General features: G+C 48.6%; 1 protein-coding gene across 8 annotated transcripts in view; it reads right to left on the minus strand.

Annotated features, from left to right (window-relative positions):
• The window catches only part of EP400 (E1A binding protein p400), a 144870-nt gene that overhangs the window by 80859 nt on the left and 42939 nt on the right, over positions 1-21072 (minus strand). For all 8 annotated transcript variants that reach the window (XM_085859265.1, XM_085859266.1, XM_085859268.1 and 5 more), the window contains one exon: positions 6678-6893. In XM_085859265.1, coding sequence (XP_085715391.1) covers positions 6678-6893 — 216 coding nt within the window. The remainder of the gene's footprint in view (positions 1-6677; positions 6894-21072) is intronic.

Here is a 21072-nt window from a genome sequence, read left to right on the forward strand (position 1 = left end):
ATATGCCCAACGAAAGTCTAACGTATGCATAGCGTGCGGCAGCGCATCACCGACAATCACGTTCCGTAGGCTATTAATAGGCTGCCACTCAACGATTTAAATCATAACCGCACTAGACACCGAAGTGTCAACATCACCGTCGTGCTCTGTCACACCTTAACGTTTTAGCCAGCGTATGCTGACGTATGAAAAAATTGCCGAATACGCTGGCACACATCGAATACGTTATGAGTAAGTTTTGTATACGTTAAGAGCACGCTGAAGTACGCTGGCATACGTCGTAGTACGCCGAGCTCGTCGACAAATTTTAAGCATGCTCAAAATTTGTCGACATATGCCAGCGTATGACGCACACGTTCCGCATACGCTGGCCATAAGTTGTAGGCACGTTATCCGATCGTAGACACACGTTACTTGTAAGTTACACACAAGTCGAAACATGCCGAGGTGATGTTTAGCGTACCCAAACAAAGGAATCAAGCATGCACATTCAACATAAGCATGTGACAAGGTCTCGAGAGTTCCAAAGAAGGGACATTGCTCAGATATTTCTGGAGAAAAAAAAACTTGTATCTAACCTATGAGTAACGTGCTTTGAACCTATGTCTAACGTATTTGATTGATGTCTTCCGGACAACTACAGAACTGACTGAATGTGTTTCTAACTTACAGCTATCATATAATGGCGTATTGGCAGCGTTTAGGGGAATTGGGATATAAAAATGGGCTTCACAGAAGGAACCCATCAGTGTTTCAGACTCCATGTTGAGTAGATGTCCATGTCAGTAGTATCAGTAGTAGTAGTAGTAGGTCCATGTCAGTAGTATCAGTAGTAGTAGTAGTAGTAGGTCCATGTCAGTAGTAGGAGGTGAGCAAAGAAGGAGACTTCTTTGCAGCATTCTTCGAAATTTTTTTTTTAATGTTTTTCTACGCTGAACTATTGATGTTTTTTTCAGTTTTGGGTGTGGGTGATGATGGATACTCCTTGCATCCGCATCCACAGCCACGGCCAGGAGCCTTCTTTGCAGCATTCTTCGAAGTTTTCTTCGGCATTTTTTTAAATGTTTTTCTACGCTGAACTATTGATGTTTTTTTCAGTTTTGGGCGTATTCATAACGAGTTGGACGTATGCATAACGTATTAGTAACGTATACAGAACGTTTCGATAACTTATAGATAACTTATACCAACGAATGCTTATGGTGTTGTCGGCGTTCACAACGTATGCCCAACGATAGTCTAACATATGCATAGCGCGCGGCAGCATATCGTCGATGATCACATGGCGTAGCCTATTAATAGGCTGCCGCTCATCGATTTAAATCGCTGCCGCTCGACTATTTAAATGGACGCTGCCGCTCGACGATTTTAATCATAACCAAGCTTGACATCGAAGTGTCAACATCATCGCCATGCCGAAGAAAACTTCGAAGAATGCTGCCAAGAAGTCTCGTGGCCGTGGCCGTGGACGCGGACGCAAGGAGGATCCATCATCACCCACACCCTCCCCATCACGCTCACCTACTACTACTGACATGGACCTACTTCTTCTACTACTACTACTACTACTACTACTACTGACACGCTCACTTACTACTACTACTACTGATACTACTAACATGGACATCGACTCACCATGGAGTCTGAAACACTGATGGGTTCCTCCTGTGAAGCCCATTTTTATATACCAATTCCCCTAAACGCTGCCAATACGCCATTATACGATAGCTGTAAGTTAGAAACACGTTCAGTCAGTTCTGTGGTCGTCCGGAAGACGTCAATCAAACAAGTCTACATACGTCAATATGCGTTGGAGATACGTTACACATAGGTTCAAAGCACGTTACTCATAGGTTAGAAATAAGTTTCGGGTACGCTAAACATTACCTCGACGTGTTTCGACTTACGAGTAACTTACAAGTAACGTGTGTCGACGTGTCAACGATCGCATAACGTGCCTACAACTTATGGCCAAAGTATGCGGAACGTGTGAGTCATACGCTGGCATACGTCGAAAAATTTTGACCATGCTTAAAATGACGACGAGCTCGGCGTACTACGACGTATGCCAGCATGCTTCAGCGTGCTCTTAACGTATACCAAACTTACCCACAACGTATTCGACGTACGCCAGCGTTTTAGACAAATTTTTCATACGTCGGCATACACTGGCTAAAACGTCAAGGTGTGACAGGGCCTTTAGGTAGGTAATTGTGCCACTTCCTTGACTACCAAGTTCCTCAGAAGGGTCGGATTGCTTGAACGCAGGCCTGGTATATACGTATTGCATTTTTCCAGACCTGCTTGTGGGGTAATTCCAAAACATTTTTGGTTAACATTTTACAATTGAACCAGAATTCATTAAGGTGGGGGTAAGTTTTAAATTAGGGAAGGGAGGATTTGATTTGCAAACAGTTGAGCCATCACCAGTGCGAGGAGATCTCTCCCAGTGCACCTTAACTCTGCGGTATACGTGAAGTACTTCACATAATAACAAAGATACGATGTGGCTGGACCGTATTCTAACCTGAGTTGCGAGTGCGACAGCACTCAACCATCTCATGCTGTCAATCATGAGATCGGAAACCATATCGTGCTGTCAATCATGAGATTACAAATAGTTGAGCCATCACCAGTGTGAGGAGATCTCTCCCAGTGCAGTGAGGAGATCTCTTGGGGGCCCTCGAGGTGCTGAATGAGGAGTTGAAGCTGCTGGGATTATGGGTTTCCTGAGTCAAAACTAAGATCCAGGCTTTCATTGACATCTTGGATGCTGCTATCTAATATTTTGAGGTTCAGTCTCTTCACAGGCTCAAATAAATCTTTACTATTCTTCAGTCGAGCTTCAATAAATTCATCCCGTGCTTTTTCACCAACAGCTTCAGCCTTTAGAACATCGTCTGAAACAGCATCAGATGCAGCACTTCCTGATGAGAGTATCAACAATTGATCATTTGTCTCTATATTGAAAGGATTAAGAAAACTTCCTATGGCATCTTTGGCCCTTTTCACCAACTTCTCTCCTTTTGTGACCTCTGTAGGACGTATATCACGATGCTTTGTTCCCGCTCCACTGTCCAACAAGTGAGCCATTCCAAGTGCAGCATCAACATAAAGAGACCTTGCATGTGTTGTCCTAACCCATCTCTGGTAGGCCTGGTAGTTTGTGAGTAGTCCAGATGTACCTGCTGCACTGGTTCCAGCACCACCATGTGACTTAGCGTGCCTCATGAAGGTCTCCTCCATGGTTTTATCCACTGCACAACGATTGCCAGGGATAAAGGAGCGTGCGACACTGATAGCTCATCTCTTGATCAGTGATAATAATGCCCCTGGGTGTGAGTTGTCTATATTAGCTATGAACACAGATAAATATGTCAGATACCTTGCACAGTTCTGTCCACCGAAACTGAAGAAGAGAGACGTCATGCGAATGATGGATGCAGCATACAAAAGAAAGTTGTTTGTCTTTACGGCTTCAAGGTGTGATAGAATTAAACAGACATGGTCCATGTATGACAACCACAGCTGGGCAGTCTTCCTCAAACGTCCATTTGCGACTCCTTTTTTGAATTCTGCATACTGCTCTATGAATTGGACAATGGAATTGCCCATAAAGACAGCATTCAAAGTATCTTGGCTGTGGGAATCTACTAAGGCACGTAGCTTATCTGATGATTCATCAGAGAAAGACGAGAACAGATCATCAGTGCTTTTATCTTTGAGGTACTCCTCTATGAGCAATCTTTCAAGACATTCCAACATAATCTTGTGACAATGTAGGGCTCTGTCGTAGTGCTTCCCGAACATCACACCACCCAAAGATCCTCCACTGATTAGTCCTGCTTCCAGGAGACCATCTGCTAACCCAGACCCAGCCATCTTTTTGGCAATCATCTTCATACAAGCACATACGAGGTGGAATGTGCCAATTAGAATTATGTGGCTCTCATACTTGTCTGGTGAGTTCCACACTAATGGGTAGGCCTTCATGCAAACTCCCAAGTCAAATGTAGTAATGACACAAGGCTGTCCAACTTCTCTGGTGGCCTCTTCAGCAGCACGCAAGCATTCTTGTACAGTTTTGTACTCCGTTATGGGATGGTTAATGACTGGAATGTGGATATGGCTAACTTACCACCTTGTAAGCGAGCTCTTAACCAGCACATTCGGAGAGTAAACCACCAAGTACGGATTTGGAAGACCGCGCATATTCCACAACCACAGATTCCGAAGGCCAGTCAGGGACATGGTTGGAAGGAAAAGGATGGTAACCTTGATCCTCTGTGGTATGAAGATGTCCTCCCACGGCAACTGGCTGACATTGCTGAAGTCACACCTGACGACACTGACTGATGAGGATTCAGATATGGATGCGTTTGATGATATAGAGCAGGCATTGGAGAGTGATGAGGACAGCGATAATGAATATTATGCGTAATCCATGCACAATGACATAATAAGTTTCAATTGTTTTTCTTAAATAAACTTATAATTTATATTCTTTATGTGAAGTAAGGCATATTTTCTCAGTCTTACGTCTTACTGGCGACTACATGTTGGGTGTTGTAACAGTGATGAACTTATGTTTAAGACGTAATACCTGGTACATCTTTAGTTGGTGTGGGACAATTTTGGTATCAATAGAAAGGTAGTAAAATTTGTGATATCATAGAAATATTTATTTGTTTGTGTCAGGTAAAATGAGCATGAATATACGTTATTATTTCAGATATCTGAGTTGTCAAAAGGAAAGGTGAGGTACTCCTCTTCATCACTTCTTGGGACAAACATAACGCGATTAAATTTGACAGATGACTCTATTTTGAAAATCTGCATGTGATAATCTTTCATTTGATATATAATTTGTTAATATTAATGCTTATTGGGCAACTGCAGAGATATTATCAGTCAGGGGATTTATGTGCGAAACCGAGGAAAAGTTGACATTTTGAGGGTACCGTCAGATATGGTTGGAAAATGGATAGTGAGTCCCAGTTTATTCACTGTTACCAGTTTAATTCATGCTCAGGGGAACCTAAGGCTTCAGAAAAATATGGGGTCGAAGGGTTGTGTGGGGGGGGGGGGGCACGTGGACCATATCTGGCCCATGGCCTAAGAGAGAACCAGAGTGAGAGCCAGAACCTTCTGCCAACAATTCTCAGATAAATTTTGGAATGGTCTTTGAGAAAAAAGTGCACTTCAACAAACATCTTTTGAACAAAGTTAGCTCTGTAGTTGGATCACAAAGTACCACCATTTTTGTCCTAATCTCACTGTTATACTGTTACGAATCTGGCAGCCATTTGCACACAAACAGGCAGCAGTCCCCACAGTTCAGTTATTTCAGCAAGTGTGTGTTTATTGTCAGGGTCCCGTCCTTCTGTTTCATGGGTTATTTTCATGTGTGCGCTGCGGGTTTCTTTACAAGTCAGGATTTTTACATTAAATCTCCCCTTCGCTCCATCATCGCCATTACGCACGTGTTCGGGGCCACAGGCATAGGCGGGGTGAGGTCGACTCCGCCCAGCGAGATGGGTGTGCCTCGCAACCAATGAGGGATACGAGTACCTCAGAAGCCCCCGACCAATCCGGAGACGAGTTACCTCAGGGCGGCCCCGCCCAGCCAGATGGGATGTTCGCCCCGACCAATCCAGAGACTAGTTACCTCAGGGCGGCCCTGCCCAGCCAGATGGGATGTTCGCCACCGTCCAATCAGGAGGCAAGTGGCCAGGGGAAGAAATCCCTCGGACCTCATGAAAGGAAAGAGTAGAGCAGTCATCGTGGCCATTGTTCTTGGTGTGCGTCGTTGGAGCCATCGTCGTCAGCGGTCGTGGTCTGCAGTCTTTTGCGGGGCTCCTTGTGGTGGTGGTGGTCGAGCAGCCAGGATCGTGGGCTCATGGATTTTGGGTCATGGGTTCGAAATGCACCGTGGTGGGTTGGAGTCGGTGTGACCGCACGAGGCGGAAAGTTTTTGGAAGTGCAAACATGACTATTTGTGCTCTTCAGTGTTCAAATATATAAATCAAGTGAAATAAAAGTAATGTTTTAAAGGCTGAAAAAAACAACAACAACAACAAACCACCATTGAATCAGAAGTTTACCACCATGGATGCACCTTATTTAACACATTAAATTAGTTCTTCTTTCCCGTTTGTGTCCCTTATGATGTCCCCAAAAACTAACTTTCTTGTTTGGAATGGTTTTCAATTTTTTTTGACTGCCAGACTGAAGCAAATGCTACACCATGAGTGTGCATGCGCCCTCGGGACGAAACTCCATACAATTTGCCAAATTCAGAGCCAAAGGACTAAGCTTTAGGTTTGTGTTACAATTCATATTCAGGTTTGTATTCTACATTTTCAAAACATAAAAATCAAAAATTGGCATCAAGTCGTTTGTCGATCATCGACTCACATCTTAGTCTGTCTGTCCAGCTGACAGTGAACCAATTGCTTAACCTTGCTTTGCACTTATGCGCATGGGGTAATTACAGCAAGGATATTTGTCAATAGCACACAAAACTATGCATGGACATTGAACACCCATGAACAAGTACATATTTATGCAACAATATCAACCTCCATTAATATTTGAGTAAAAAAAAGAAAGGTCAAGTTTACAAAATGTAAAAGCTGACATCAGACAAGTTGAGCAGGAAAGCAAGAGACACTCACTGGAAAGTCGAGCTTGTGCTGGCAGCTGAAGGGTGTAACCATGGATCTGCTGGCCTTGCACCTGCCCTGTGGACAATGGCAAACCACCACCGTTGGCAGCAGATGTGGTCACCGACATCACCATTGAATGACTAGGGACTGCTTGAGCAGTTGTAGTTAGGACCGTGGAGACGGTTGGCAAAATGGGCAGGGGTGTCGAGGCAATGCTCATGATACCTGACAAAGTTAAAGAAGACACAAGAAAGGGACATTTTGTTATTAAACATATTCGGTGATCTCAATGCAGCAGTCCAGCACAGCATGTGTCATAATCCTGCAGTGCCTTGCCAGAATAAAATGAACACACATTGTAAACAAACTATACTTTAACAACCTGTGATCTGAACACAATCAAATGGATTTGAATAAGACTATCTGGTAGCATGTCCTTTAGCATCATTCATTGCTTGAACATGCGATGGCATCAAATCAGTGATATTCTCTATGTAATGACAGACTTATCCAGATTTTGTCAAATGTGGAGCAGATTTTGTTCCAGCGCGAGCCAAATACTGCTGGGAAGATCACGGCTCACCAATCAAGAAATATAGGACGACATTTACATTATTCCTGATCCACAAGTTAAAGGGCATTCATGTCAGGACTCGATGGTGACCAGAGAAGAAACTGCAGTCCCTGCCATTTATTCCAGGCAGTAGTTATTCTGGCTGTATGGCATGTGACACCATCTTCCGGCTGTGAATATGTCCCATACTGCCAAATGCTTCACTGGTATACGGAAATACAGACCTTCACCAATAATACACGAGAACACTGACAGCATATTCCATCTCTTCAAATAATATATATATATATATATATATATATATATATATATATATATATATATATATATATATATATATATATATATATTGTTGTAGATCTTGTTCGAATGTGCGAATGACCGAGGAACCAATAGCAGTCGCTTCGCCCACCGAACGGACAATCCAGTCGCGGCTTTCCGGATCAACGCCGGAAACCAGCCACGGGTGCGTTTTCAACCACACCACAACCTTGTCCGCACTCTACAGGGTCCGATCGCCAAATCTTCGATTTACCTAATTATTCACGCGGGTAGGTTATCGAGAGATTGTACCTCAACGGGACCGCTTGGAAACGAGCCGCTGAAGCAGCTCGCTTCCTTTTGGGATAACCGAGCGAGGTATTATCGTGCAGTCCCATTGGACCTGAACACTTTACCGGCTATTTAAAAACCAACTATATTCCAAGAGCATGATGGCAGCTCAATTAAGGGGACACAACGAACAGGTTTACATTCACACAAGGACATTTATTGTAATAAAGTACGTAAGCAGGCATGCACGTATGCAATTATACAAGGCCAAAACGCATGACAGGAGAACTACAACCGTTCTACACAATCACTTAACAGTTTTTACTACTTATTAGACACGGGCCCACGGACACACGTACGCACACAAACACACACACACCCAAGAAATGGTGGCTGAGGCCTTTAATAACAAGCTCCAGCTCGGAAGACAGGTGAGCTGAAACCCAGAACCTATCTCGAACCTCTCCACCTCGTGTGGTCTTCAAGTTGTTCGGACCCGGGCTCCAGCGAGAGCGAGCTGGATCCAATCGTCGTGAGCCACTATCCTTCCCGAGTTCCCGCGAATCCTCCCGCGCTTCTCAACACGTGCGGGTGAGACGAGGTGCCGATCCTTCCCGTCGATGCGTCACTTCCCCGAGGAACCACCTCCAAAGATGAGGTCGAAGAATCGCACCAAGCCGGGAACCAAACGGAGAACAAAGAGCTCCACGAACCAAGAAGAAGAAGAAGAAGAAGCCACCATTCGCAGTTCAAGCCGAGCAACCGGCTCAACTTCCTTCCAAAACAAAGCAGCTCTCCAAAAAGCCTACCGAGCCAAGCAGGACCCGAAGCTCTGCTGAACAACCACACCGAACAGAAACCGAAGCTCAACTGAACAACCAGCCAAGCAGAAACCGAAGCTCGACTGAACAACCCCCGAACACGAACCAACTCAAGGATCTCTTCCTTATCCTCTTAGCAGCTCGAGCCGAAGCTCTACTGAACCACCCGAACGAAGAAAGGATCTCCTGTTTACCCTTCTCCACCCCATCCCCCGCGCCCGGCGTGACTCATGCCCTCGTGATCCATCCCCCGCTCAACCACGGGTGGGGGGAGTTTTTGACATCATGAATCACGGGACGGCAGGGTTCTTCTTCCTCTTCGCAGAAGAGGGGGGAGGGATGTCTCCATTGCTCGTTCCCTAACTATTAAATCGATCCGCAGCGCATCTAATCAATTTTGAAACAAACAATGGAAGGTGAGCTATCTCGGGAACAAGCACTTATCGACATAGCTGACTAAAGGAACCTGTATGTTGTGTGCAATTGAATTCCAAATTTGTAACAATATATTATATATATATATATATATATATATATATATATATATATATATATATATATATATATATATATATATATATATATATATATATATATATATATATATATATATATATATATATATATATATATATATATATATATATATATATATATGCCTGGTGTTGGCTTAGTGGTTAGGGTGGTGGCTTGGGATCCCAGGGTCCTGAGTTCAAGCCCCGTTGGCTGCTGAATTAACACCAGGGGGTTGACTCAGCCTGTCATCCTTCCGAGGTCGTCGAAATTAGTACCAGTGTACTGGTCCCGGTTAGAATAGGTGTGCCATATCCCTGTGTGTCGTAAGAGGCGACCAGGGTTGGCGTCAGGAAGGGCATCCGGCCATAAAACATTGCCTCAAGAAAAAGCCCAACCCCTGCACAGCAGGGAAAAATGGCTATAAAACGGTCATTTTATACATATATATATATATATATATATATATATATATATATATATATATATATATATATATATATATATATATATATTGTTACGAATTCGCGCACACCGGCGTGCGAACGACTGCTTTTCACCAATAGTAGCCGCTCACCCACCAGACGGACAATTCAGTCGTGACCTTCCGGCACAATGCCGGAACCCTGTCACGGGTGGGTCTTCAACCCCACCACGGCCTAGCGAATTTTCTAAATATAGGGTCGCGTGTGCAAAATAGGGTCAATCGCCGAATATCAATTACCTAAGTACCTGCGCGGGTTGCCAACCGGGAGACCGTGTAGGTCGGTTTGGACACGAACCGCTCAAGCGGTCCGTTCCGTTCTGCAGTGATAACCGAGCGGGTATTATCGCCCGACCTCGCTGGATCCGATTCTATTTAACGGGTATTTAAAACCCAACTAATATTCCGAGATGCAATATGGCGTTCCAATGGGGGAAAAAGACACAACGAATGGGTAACATTCACAAAAGCACATTTATTTTACACAGCACACATATACAGCCATGCAATCAATGCAGGTATTCAAAAACACGTATACAGGCAAACAATCATGCACGGGACGGGGGCAAAGACACGAGCAAGGTGAAAGCACTACGGCCGTCTATAAGCAATCATCGAGTCACTTAACAGTTTTTACTTTCAGGACACAGCGCCACCAACATTCATTCAAAAGGAAAGAAAAGGCCACCCCCAAGGACGAGATCGCCAGACAGGGTCCATAGACCTTTATGGCGTGGAGCCTGGATGACCGAACGGACCCCACGAGACCGTTGCAGGTTATCTGCACCCTCGTGGTGCGATGGTGGGCGAGCTCTCTCCGGCGCTCTCCTCCCGGGCGCGCAGGCTGCGTGGCAGAGCTGCAAAGCGGCGCCTCCCGTCCGCGTCCTTCGCGCATCGACCCGGACCACCGCACACAACACACACGACTTGGCACGCCCAAAGAGAAGGCACCACCTCAACGACGACAAAAAGCCCCCAACAACAACTCCTCCTTACTTGGCGTCCTGCGCACCCTTATATTCCCCAGTTCCAACGCCTCGCTCCTCCCCGTTTATCGCTCCGCCCCCCCCCTTCCAGAAAAGGGGCGTGCCCTCTCGCCCCCCTCCCCGCGCACCTCGCGGGGGCCAAGAGAATCATTCTTGGCACAGGTCCAGGGAGATTCATTCCCCCAAAATCGGGCCCCTCCTTCACATGACCTTTGACCCGCATCGCACTTCCCCCACACCAAAGCGCGGGAAAAGCAGGCGGGAAAATCCGCGCGCCACAGATAGAGAGTTGTGGTTTGGGGGAATCGTGGTTGTTGTGGTTTGAGGCGATCGTGGTTGTTGTAATGGTGGTTAAGATGTGGTTGCTCCAAAATAATGAAAGGAAAAGAAAAACACTATCTCAAAGGATCACAGCCCTGTGACACGAATAATTTCCATTAAACAAAGGTGGGGAAATCTAACTGCACACGAACTTATCGGCATAACTAACTAAGGACCAACATGGTGTTCTGCAAATTTCCACAGCCGTAACAATATATATATATATATATATATATATATATATATATATATATATATATATATATATATATATATATATATAGTTGCGAATTCGAGCCCGCCGGCGTGTAGACGGCCATGTGACTCGAATCGCGGAACGTCGCCCACCGGACGGACAATTCTGTCGTGACCATCTCGGAACAACGCCGGGAGCCAGTCACGGGTGGGGGTTTAACCCACCACGACCGTGCCAATTGCCCACCCGCGCAGGAGAGGGTTGCTCGCCAAATTCGATCAAGCTCAGTACCTGCGCGGATGGTCGACCGGGCGATCGTACCACGCCACAGGCCGACTCCGGACACGAACCGCTTAAGCGGTCCGTTCCGTGCTACAGTGATAACCGAGCGGTGTTATCGTCGGCCTTGATGGTTCCGATTAATTACTGGGCGTATTAAGCCCACCACGAACCCTTCACGTGAAGCAGGATGGTGGGTCAATTAAAAGGAAGGAGACGAAGCGAAACGGGCACAGTTCAACATGCAAGCACTTTATTTACACGACACACGGAGAGCACACATATACAGTCAAACAGTCAAAATGCACATATGGCAACAAAAACAAAAGCAACAACGACACAGAGTTACTACCGACTACGCTCACACACTGGCAACACTTATACAGTTCTACTTTACAGACGGCGCCACCCACAGACATTTACACAGAACCCAAAAGAAATAGAAGTGGTCACTTCCCTGTGCGCGCACCGATTCCTTCTCCGCGCGCAGAGCTCCTCGCTCCCCCGGCGTGCTCGTGCTTCGCGCCCGAACATGTGTCCCCACCAGCGGGGTCTCGGGACCACACCGACTCCGGCACGCTCTCTCGCGCTCTCTCTCTCTCGCGCTCTCTCTCTCTCGCGCTCTCTCTCGCGCCACCGTCGTTTGTCCAAAAGGTCCAAGGCTCATCAGGATCAAGGGCTCCGCAGGGATCAACAGGCCGGCAGGAACAGGCCCGCAGGATCAAAAGGCTCGGCAGGAACAACAACAACCAACCCTCTTCGCAGATCCACCCCTTTTTATACCGCGGGGCTCCGCCCCGTTCTCTGCTCCACCCCCCTTTGAGGTGCTTCGAGAAAGGTCTCGAAGAGGGGCGTTCCTCCTCCCTGACCGCGTCACACCGCGCATCCACCAATCGGGCGCCAGCTGCCCCACCCCGCGCATCCACCAATCGGGCGCCAGCTGCCCCACCCCGCTTCTGTCACACTCCTCGGAGAAACAGGCGGGAAAAATCCACGCGCCATCGTTGTGCCTTCTTTCCCTCCTTGCGTTCGACGGTTTCCAACGCGGAAACCGTCGTAGTGTGGACCGTGGAGGATGGCGTTCGTCAGCGGGGGTAGTGGCGAAGATGGTGGTGGTTGTTGTGAGGGTAATTGTAGCGCGGTTGGCGTTGTGGCGTAGTTGGTGGCGGTTGTTGTTTGCGTGGAGGTTTGTCGTATAAAATAACAATAGAAAAAGAAAAACGGCTATCTCAAAGGATCGCAGCCCGAATGAATCACATAAATTCCCTCCAGACAACGGATTTGGGCTAACTACACATGTACTTAAGAGATATCTCACCTACAGGACCTGAATGGTGGTTTGCGAATTTCCACAGCCGTAACACTACCCCCTCCCCTTTTTACAAACTCGTCCCGAGTCATCAAATTTTCGTGTGCCATCATGTGTAGTTCTCCCCTAGTACGTTTTACCTTCGGATCCCTGAGTGCGACATTCATGGTATTCGTGTCCCCAAAATAAATAACCTGAGGGCTGAGTAACTAACGAAACAAACCCACTCATATGGACGGCTTAAATAAAATTGCCGGCGCTAAGACAGACATGCCGGGGGCGCACTCATATGTACAGTACATCTTAACCTTAACTTACAAATTTTACACGAAACCATGGCCAATGGATCAATGGAGTCTGCAAAGAGAAAAGCAGTTAGCAGGGAGCCAGGCTGCTCGCATGCAGTCTCTGGCTCATGCAATGCAGGTGGCAGGGAACGCGACCGGCTGCTCACACGCAGTCCTAGGCCTCCCCCTTTTAAATGGGCGCAGCGAACAATGGCGCATGGGCTGCGCAAATGCAGTCTCCTGGCGCGGCTGCCTACAGGGCAGTCCCTGCAGCACGCACAATGATCTGACGCAGCAAACAACGTTGCACGGGCCGCCAATGCGGTCCCGTGATGCGGCTGCTAAGAGGGCAGTCCCTACAGTACGCGCGAAGATCTGACGCAGCAAACAACGTTGCACGAGCCGCCAATGCGGTCCCATGATGTGGCTGCCTACAGGGTAGTCCCTGCAGCTTGCAAACTGTTGCTTTCCGATGATTCCGGCGCGCATGGAAATGAACAGGGGGAGGGCAAAATGCAGCACAGAAAAGGGGCAAAAAGAAGATGAGGGCAGTGGGCATGGCATGGCATGGCAAAGGCAGCAGGCAAACACAGCCTGCAGAACAAGGCCGTTGCAGGCAAACACAGCCGCCGACGAACTGGCCGGCACAGGCCTTGAAGCACAGCAGCTGCAGACGATCCGGCCGGCACAGGCCTTGCAGCAAAACAACAGCTGCCGATGAAGTGGGCCGGCCTTTGCCTTGTAGTGGAGGTTGGCGGAGGGAGTGCGGTGGTGCTGGCCACTCGGAAGGCGGGCTCAGACCTAACTACCTGTCTCCCTCCCACCTCTCGCCTTTGCCTGTCACTGTACATACCCACTCCCTTGATTTGTAAAAACCCAATTTAGCCCCAATTAAATTTTTTGGTTTTATTCCTCACTATAAATCGTCCCCCAACCCCCTTTACTGTCCTTGTTCGGCTAACCTATCGTCCCCTAGCCTACTCCCAACCCCTACGTTCCCTTCCTGGAGGGGAATGAGGGAGAGCTAGCACCCTGTGTCGAGGCCCAACAAAGCCTCAGGATGGCCTCCCCAGACTTCAGGGATCTATAACCCAAAGTGGGTCCCGCAGCCCACAACGTGAGCGAAGGGATGGATGGTGCGGACGGGTACACTTACGATCTACCCTATCCATTAACCTATAAACTACCCTGGGGCTTTCAACAAGTGCCTCTCGCTGAAACTATTGGTTCTAACAACCCAGATTCCCAACGCCCGTGTTGGTGTCCTTACAATTTTGGGCCTCGACCCCCAATTTTCTTCCCGTGCCCTCACACGGTCTCATGGCTGGGACGCGTGGCTCCCCTTGGCAGGCACGACCCTCTACCGATTCTCCGACGATGGCACCCCCGGGCACTACACTGCCTCCGAGCCTAACAGCTCCCGAAACACCGGGTAGTGCCCTCCCTGGCGACTCCCCTGAAACGCTCACGTGGCAGGCTGGCGCCCCGGGCCCCTTCCCTGGATGCCCGTGCCCAATGCACTGCCCACGCGGCCAACGGCACCCCGGGCCCCCGCTTCATGCGGGCACACCCGTGTCCACTACGCTATCCCCCCCCCCCCATGGGCCCTTGGCCTACCACGGCCGACTAGCTCGGTGCCCAGGGTACCCACTCAGCTATACTCACCGTTCGTAGCCACGCTCCCAACCCGTCAACAGGGCTCCTGCACCCCTCCAAAACAGGTTTCGAGCCTACACTCCCACTAACAACAAAACGACCTCCATTTTGTCAATTTAACTAACCCACTAACTCACTTTACACTGACCCCAGGGCCCCTTGGGCGGGAATCACTCCTCCCCCCAATCACTCATCGCACCACGCATTCCACATTCGCTCCGTTCACACAGACCCACTGGCCTCACTCACTCACCAAGCACATGCTTCCACTTCACAACCCACAACTCGCTGAATCCTGCCATCCTGCTCACTACATCCCCTAACTAACTCGTGCTCCCATGTCATCCCTTAAACTACAGTACGTTCCATTTAACACTACGTAGCGAAGCTACGTCCCCGCTACACACTCACAAGTCTGTCTCTGTCCCCAAATCCTTATTCGCAGGGGGGACTTCATCCCTCCCGACTGGGCTCGTGAACTCGTTGCAAGGCTCTGCGAGCCTTGCGCCTCTGTGGGAGCGGCTGTTCCAGCACAGACTCCTCCGGCAAGACATATCCATGAGGGCGTAAGGTCGCCCTTGTAAGGTCTCAGGCGGTCCACGTGGACGATCCGGGGAAGGGCCCGTGATCCCATTTAAATTTTTAGGACCACGTCACTGATTTGGGCCAGGACGACCCCCGGGCCCTGCCAAGGTGAGGTGAGCTTCGGGCATCTGCCCTTCCTCCGCCGGGGGTTAAAGAACCAAATCTTCGCCCCCGGTGGGTATTGGCTCACCTGGCTCCGGTGGTCGTACCTGCGCTTCATCTTTATGCCCGTCTGTTGGAGCTGGTGTCATGCGAAGGCATGGACCTTCTCCATGCCTTCCTCCAACCGATGGGCATAGCCCTCCCCCGGGGGCCTATCAAGCCGCTCAGGCGTCGGACCGCACAATAAATCGACGTGGCTTCTCAGCTCCCGTCCATACATCAACAGCGCCGGACTACACACGGTAGACCCGTGCTGGGACGCGCGATAAGCCATCAGGAGGTACGGGAGATGTTCGTCCCAGTCCTCCTGGTTAGTGGCGGTGAAGAGAGCCAATTGTAGGATCAGGGTCCTATTGAACATCTCCACCATGCCATCAGACTGTGGTCTCAGGGGCGTTGTCCATGTCTTCCGAATTTCCAGGAGCCTGCACACCTCTTTTAGCAATTCGCTCTCAAAATTTCGTCCCTGGTCCGTGTGCAGCTCCTGCGGAATCCCATACCGGCATGTAAATCCTTCTACGAAGGCCTTTGCCACGACCCCTGCTTCCTGGTTGGGAAGGGAAAAGACCTCCGGCCATTTGGTGAAATAGTCCATAATTACGAGGATGTACTTATTACCCTGGCAAGTGGGGGGCAGTGGTCCCAAAAATGTCCATGGCCACTCGCTCAAGGGGGGCCCCAACCTGATTTAGTTGGAGCGGGGCCCTCATCCTCCGTGCCGGCCCCTTTTTTGCAGTACAGGCGTCGCATGCTCGACACCAGTTCTGTACATTGCGCCCCATGTTAACCCAATAGAACCTCCGGCGGACCCGAGATTTTGTTTTGGTCCTGCCCAAATGGCCACCGGCGCGGGCACAGTGCACCTGTTTCAAAATTTGGGTCTTAAACCCATAAGGGACTATCACCAGCCAAGAAGTTTGTTCGGAAGGAATCTCCACCCACTTGCGATACAAGATGTTGTCCCTCATTTATAGGGTCCTCCACTGAGCCCAGTATGCTTTTGTTCACGCTCCGAATGGGGCGATCTCCTCCCCACTGGGCCTCCTGTTTTCCTGGACCCATTTGTACACTGGCCCTATCACGGGGTCTTCGCGCTGGGCCGTGCTCCATGCCAATCCACCAAATTCCTGTCCCGCGGTTAGTGGCAAAGTTGGGCCTACCACCCGGACTGGGAGTTTCTGAGAGGTGTCGGCCAATTGGTCCCTCTCCTCATGTCTCATGCAATACCTGCAGTTTTCTCCCAGACAGGGGCGTCGAGAGAGCACATCAGCATTTCCATGAGCCTTACCGGCTCTATGGACCACACTGAAATCGTACTGCTGCAACTTTTCTAACCACCTTGCAATCTGGCCTTCCGGTTCCTTAAACCGTAAGAGCCATTGCAAGGAGGAATGGTCAGTTCGAACCAAAAATTTCCTCCCGTACAAGTACGGGTGGAAATGGCTCACGGCAGACAGCATAGCCAATAGCTCCTTGCGAGTTACGCAATAATTTCTTTCGGGCCTACTCATGGCCCGACTGTAATACGCAATCACTCTTTCCACGCCCCCCTGTGTCTGAGACAAGACTGCTCCCAATCCTCCCTGTCCAGGGTATACATCCCGTCTTCAGTGGGGTACGCTAAAACGGGTGTGGATGTCAAACACCCCTTTAATTTGAGGAAGGCCTCCTAGCACTCCCCTGTCCAATTAAATCTCAACCCCTTCTCCGTCAACCGGTGAAGGGGCCTGGCTATCTCCGCAAAGTTTGCCACGAAGCGCCGGTAGTAGGAGCAAAGTCCCGGGCTTTTCTCCGGGCTCAACTTCAGCCCTGCCTGCCTGAGGCGCCCAAACACCTGGTCCAAATATTTTAGCGTGTACCAGGACGTCATCCAGATACACCAGGCATGATTGCCACGGCATGCCGCCTAGTACACGCTCCATCAGTCTCTCAAAGGTGGCGGGGGCGTTACACAAACCGAACGGCATCACAGTGAACTGATACAGTCCCTTCCCTGTGGAAAATGCCGTTTTCTCCTTCCCTGTCTTATCCATCTCCACCTGCCAATACCCACTCTTGAGGTCCAAAGTTGAGAACCATTTCGAGCCTGCAACAGCGTCGAGGGTATCGTCAATTCTAGGCAGGGGATAGGAGTCTTTGAGTGTCACGTTGTTCAGCTGGCGATAGTCCACGCAGAAACGCGTGGTCCCATCCTTCTTTTTAACCAGCACAACCGGTGACATCCAAGGACTTCCCGAGGGCTCATGACACCTGCATTGAGCATCTTTTCAACCAGAAAGGTCTCGAAGAGGGGCGTTCCTCCTCCCTGACCGCGTCACACCGCGCATCCACCAATCGGGCGCCAGCTGCCTCACCCCGCTTCTGTCACACTCCTCGGAGAAACAGGCGGGAAAAATCCACGCGCCATCGTTGTGCCTTCTTTCCCTCCTTGCGTTCGACGGTTTCCAACGCGGAAACCGTCGTAGTGTGGACCGTGGAGGATGGCGTTCGTCAGCGGGGGTAGTGGCGAAGATGGTGGTGGTTGTTGTGAGGGTAATTGTAGCGCGGTTGGCATTGTGGCGTAGTTGGTGGCGGCTGTTGTTTGCGTGGTTTGTCGTTTAAAATAACAATAGAAAAAGAAAAACGGCTATCTCAAAGGATCGCAGCCGGAATGAATCACATAAATTCCCTCTAGACAACGGATTTGGGCTAACTACACATGTACTTAAGAGATATCTCACCTACGGGACCTGAATGGTGGTTTGCGAATTTCCACAGCCGTAATTATATATATATATATATATATATAGCGCCACGAGGAGGAGTGATGTCAGGGACACATCAGCCATTGGAGTTAATGCAATATAGCACTATTTTAACCCATACCCTATCATCCGAGCCCATCATCATCATACCATTAAAAAATGTCGCTTGCATCACTCCTCCTCGCGGGGCCTCATGTATATATATATATATATATATATATATATATATATATATATATATATATATATATATATATATATATATATATACATACATATGTATATACTAGTAGTAATGCCCGGCGTTGCTCGGGCTAGCAATAAAGCCTGGCGTTGCCCGGGCTTTCTTGCAAATTTCCTGAATAGCTGTTAGCGGTTAGCGGTTAGGGGTTAGAGGTTAGCGGTTAGGGCTAGCGGTTAGGGTAGCTAACCCTAACCCTAATACTAACCCAAACCCTAACCCTAACAGCTTGGCGTAGTGGAGGTAAACAGCGCCTGGGGCAAAGTGGAAATTTGTGTCCCCCGTAGGCCTTTAACTTGAGTGGATTTGAATGGAAAATCCCATAAGGGATATAGATTTATCGATTTTTTCAAATATCGGAAGTGTTATGGAAAAAATGTATAGCCAATGACCTAAGTTGGACCAAAAGCCATAATCGTACCAAATTTGAATGGAATCCGTTGGAGTTTGTGAAAATGCATCAAAACGAATTTTGAGGGGCCTCTTAAGGAAGACAATAATATCATTAGTATATGTGCCAAATCTTGTTTCATTTCATGCAGTAACAAATCTGATGGTGGAACAAAGAAAGGGGCGTGCCGAAATATATATATATGTACATCCATACGTCCTGGTGTTACCTGGTGTTGGCGCAGTGGTAGGGCAGCGGCTTGGGACCCAAAAGGTCCTGAGTTCAAGCCCCGTTGGGCCACTGAATTAATATACACCAGGGGGTTGACTCAGCCTGTCATCCTTCCGAGGTCGGCGAAATGAGTACCAATGTACTGGGCCCGGTGTATGCCCCAGTTACAATAGGTGTACCATATCCCTGTGTTTCGTATGAGGCGACCAGGGTTGCGTCAGGAAGGGCATCCGGCGAAAAACCTATGCCAAATCATTATGCGGACAATAAAACGGATTTCCATACCGGATCGGTCGAGGCCCGGGTTACCAACGACCGCCACCAGTACCGTAGGTCAGCAGGGTACCGGTGGATATTGTGCTACTGCTGGGCAAAGGAGGAGAAGGAGATGGGGAAGGCGGGTCCAGAGGCAGTGGGAGAGGGAGAAGGGTGGAAGTGTGGAGGTGAGAGTTGGAACTCTGAATGTTGGGACTATGACTGGCAAAGGGCGAGAGTTGGCTGATATGATGGAGAGAAGAAAGGTGGACATACTGTGTGTGCAAGAGACCAAGTGGATGGGGAGTAAGGTTCGGAGCATTGGAGGTGGTTTCAAACTGTTCTACCATGGTGTGGATGGGAGGAGAAATGGTGTCAGCGTAATCCTGAAGGAGGATTATGTCAAGAGGGTATTGGAGGTGAGGAGAGTGTGGGACCGAGTGAGGAGTGTGAAGTTGGAAATTGAAGGGGTTATGATGAATGTCATCAGTGCATATGCCCCGCATATGGGGTGTGAGATGGAGTATAAAGAAGATTTCTGGAGTGAGTTAGATGAAGTGGTGGAAAGTGTATCCAAGGATGAAAGAGTGGTGATTGGAGCAGATTTCAATGGGCATGTTGGGGAAGGGAATAAAGAGGATGAGGAGGTGATAGGTAGGTACGGTCTCAACAAGAGAAATGTGGAAGGGCAAATAGTGATAGAGTTTGCAAAAAGAATGGAAATGGCAGTGGTAAATACGTATTTCAAGAAGAAGGAGGAACACAGGGTGACATACAAGAGTGGAGGAAAGTGCACACAGGTGGATTACATCTTAAGCAGGCGATGCAACCTGAAAGAGACTGGAAACTGTAAGGTGGTGGCAGGGGAGAGTGTAGCTCAAGAGCATCGATTGGTGGTCTGCAGGATGATTTTGGAGGTGAGGTTGAGGATGAGAGTGAGGGCTGAACCAAGGACCACATGGTGGAAGCTGAAGGAGGACGACTGTTGCGTGGAATTTAGGGAGGAGGTGAGACAGGTGTTGGATGGTGGTAAAGAGGGGTGGGATGATTGGGAACGAGGAAGTAGACGAAAGTACAAGGAAGAAGGGGTTGGCGAAAAAGAAGTGGGATAGCCAGAGAGATGAAGAAAGTAGGCAGGAGTACAAGGAGTGGTGGCGCAAGGGAAAGAGAGAGGTGTCAAAGGCTAAGGAAAAGGAATATGGCGAGCTATATGAGAAGTTGGATACAAAAGAAGGGGAAAAAGATTTGTACCGATTGGCAAGACAGAGGGACCGAGCTGGGAAGGATGTGCTGCAGGTGAGGGTGATAAAGGACACAAATGGGAATGTGCTGACAAGCGAGGAGAGTGTGTTGAGAAGGTGGATGGAGTACTTTGAAGAGCTGATGAATGAAGAAAATGAAAGAGAGAGAAGGTTGGAAGAGGTGGAGATAGTGAATCTGGAAGTGGGGTGGATCAGTAAGGATGAAGTGAGGACTGCTATGAAGAGGATGAAGAGTGGAAAGGCGGTTGGCCCAGATGAAATACCAGTGGAGGCATGGAAGTGTTTCGGAGAGATGGCAGTGGGGTTTTTAACCAGATTGTTTAATAAAATCTTGGAAAGTGAGAGGATGCCGGAGGAGTGGAAATTAAGTGTACTGGTTCCGATTTTCAAGAACAAGGGTGATGTGCAGAACTGTGGTTATTACAGAGGGATAAAGTTGTTAAGCCACACCATGAAGTTGTGGGAAAGAGTAGTGGAAGCTCGGTTGAGAGGAGAGGTGATGATTTGTGAGCAGCAATATGGGTTTATGCCAGGAAAGAGCACCACAGATGCGAT

This window comes from Eptatretus burgeri, chromosome 16 (assembly GCF_056783735.1).
Source record: "Eptatretus burgeri isolate ZD-2024b chromosome 16, Ebu_testis_v1, whole genome shotgun sequence".
Classification (NCBI taxonomy): Eukaryota; Metazoa; Chordata; class Myxini; order Myxiniformes; family Myxinidae; genus Eptatretus; species Eptatretus burgeri.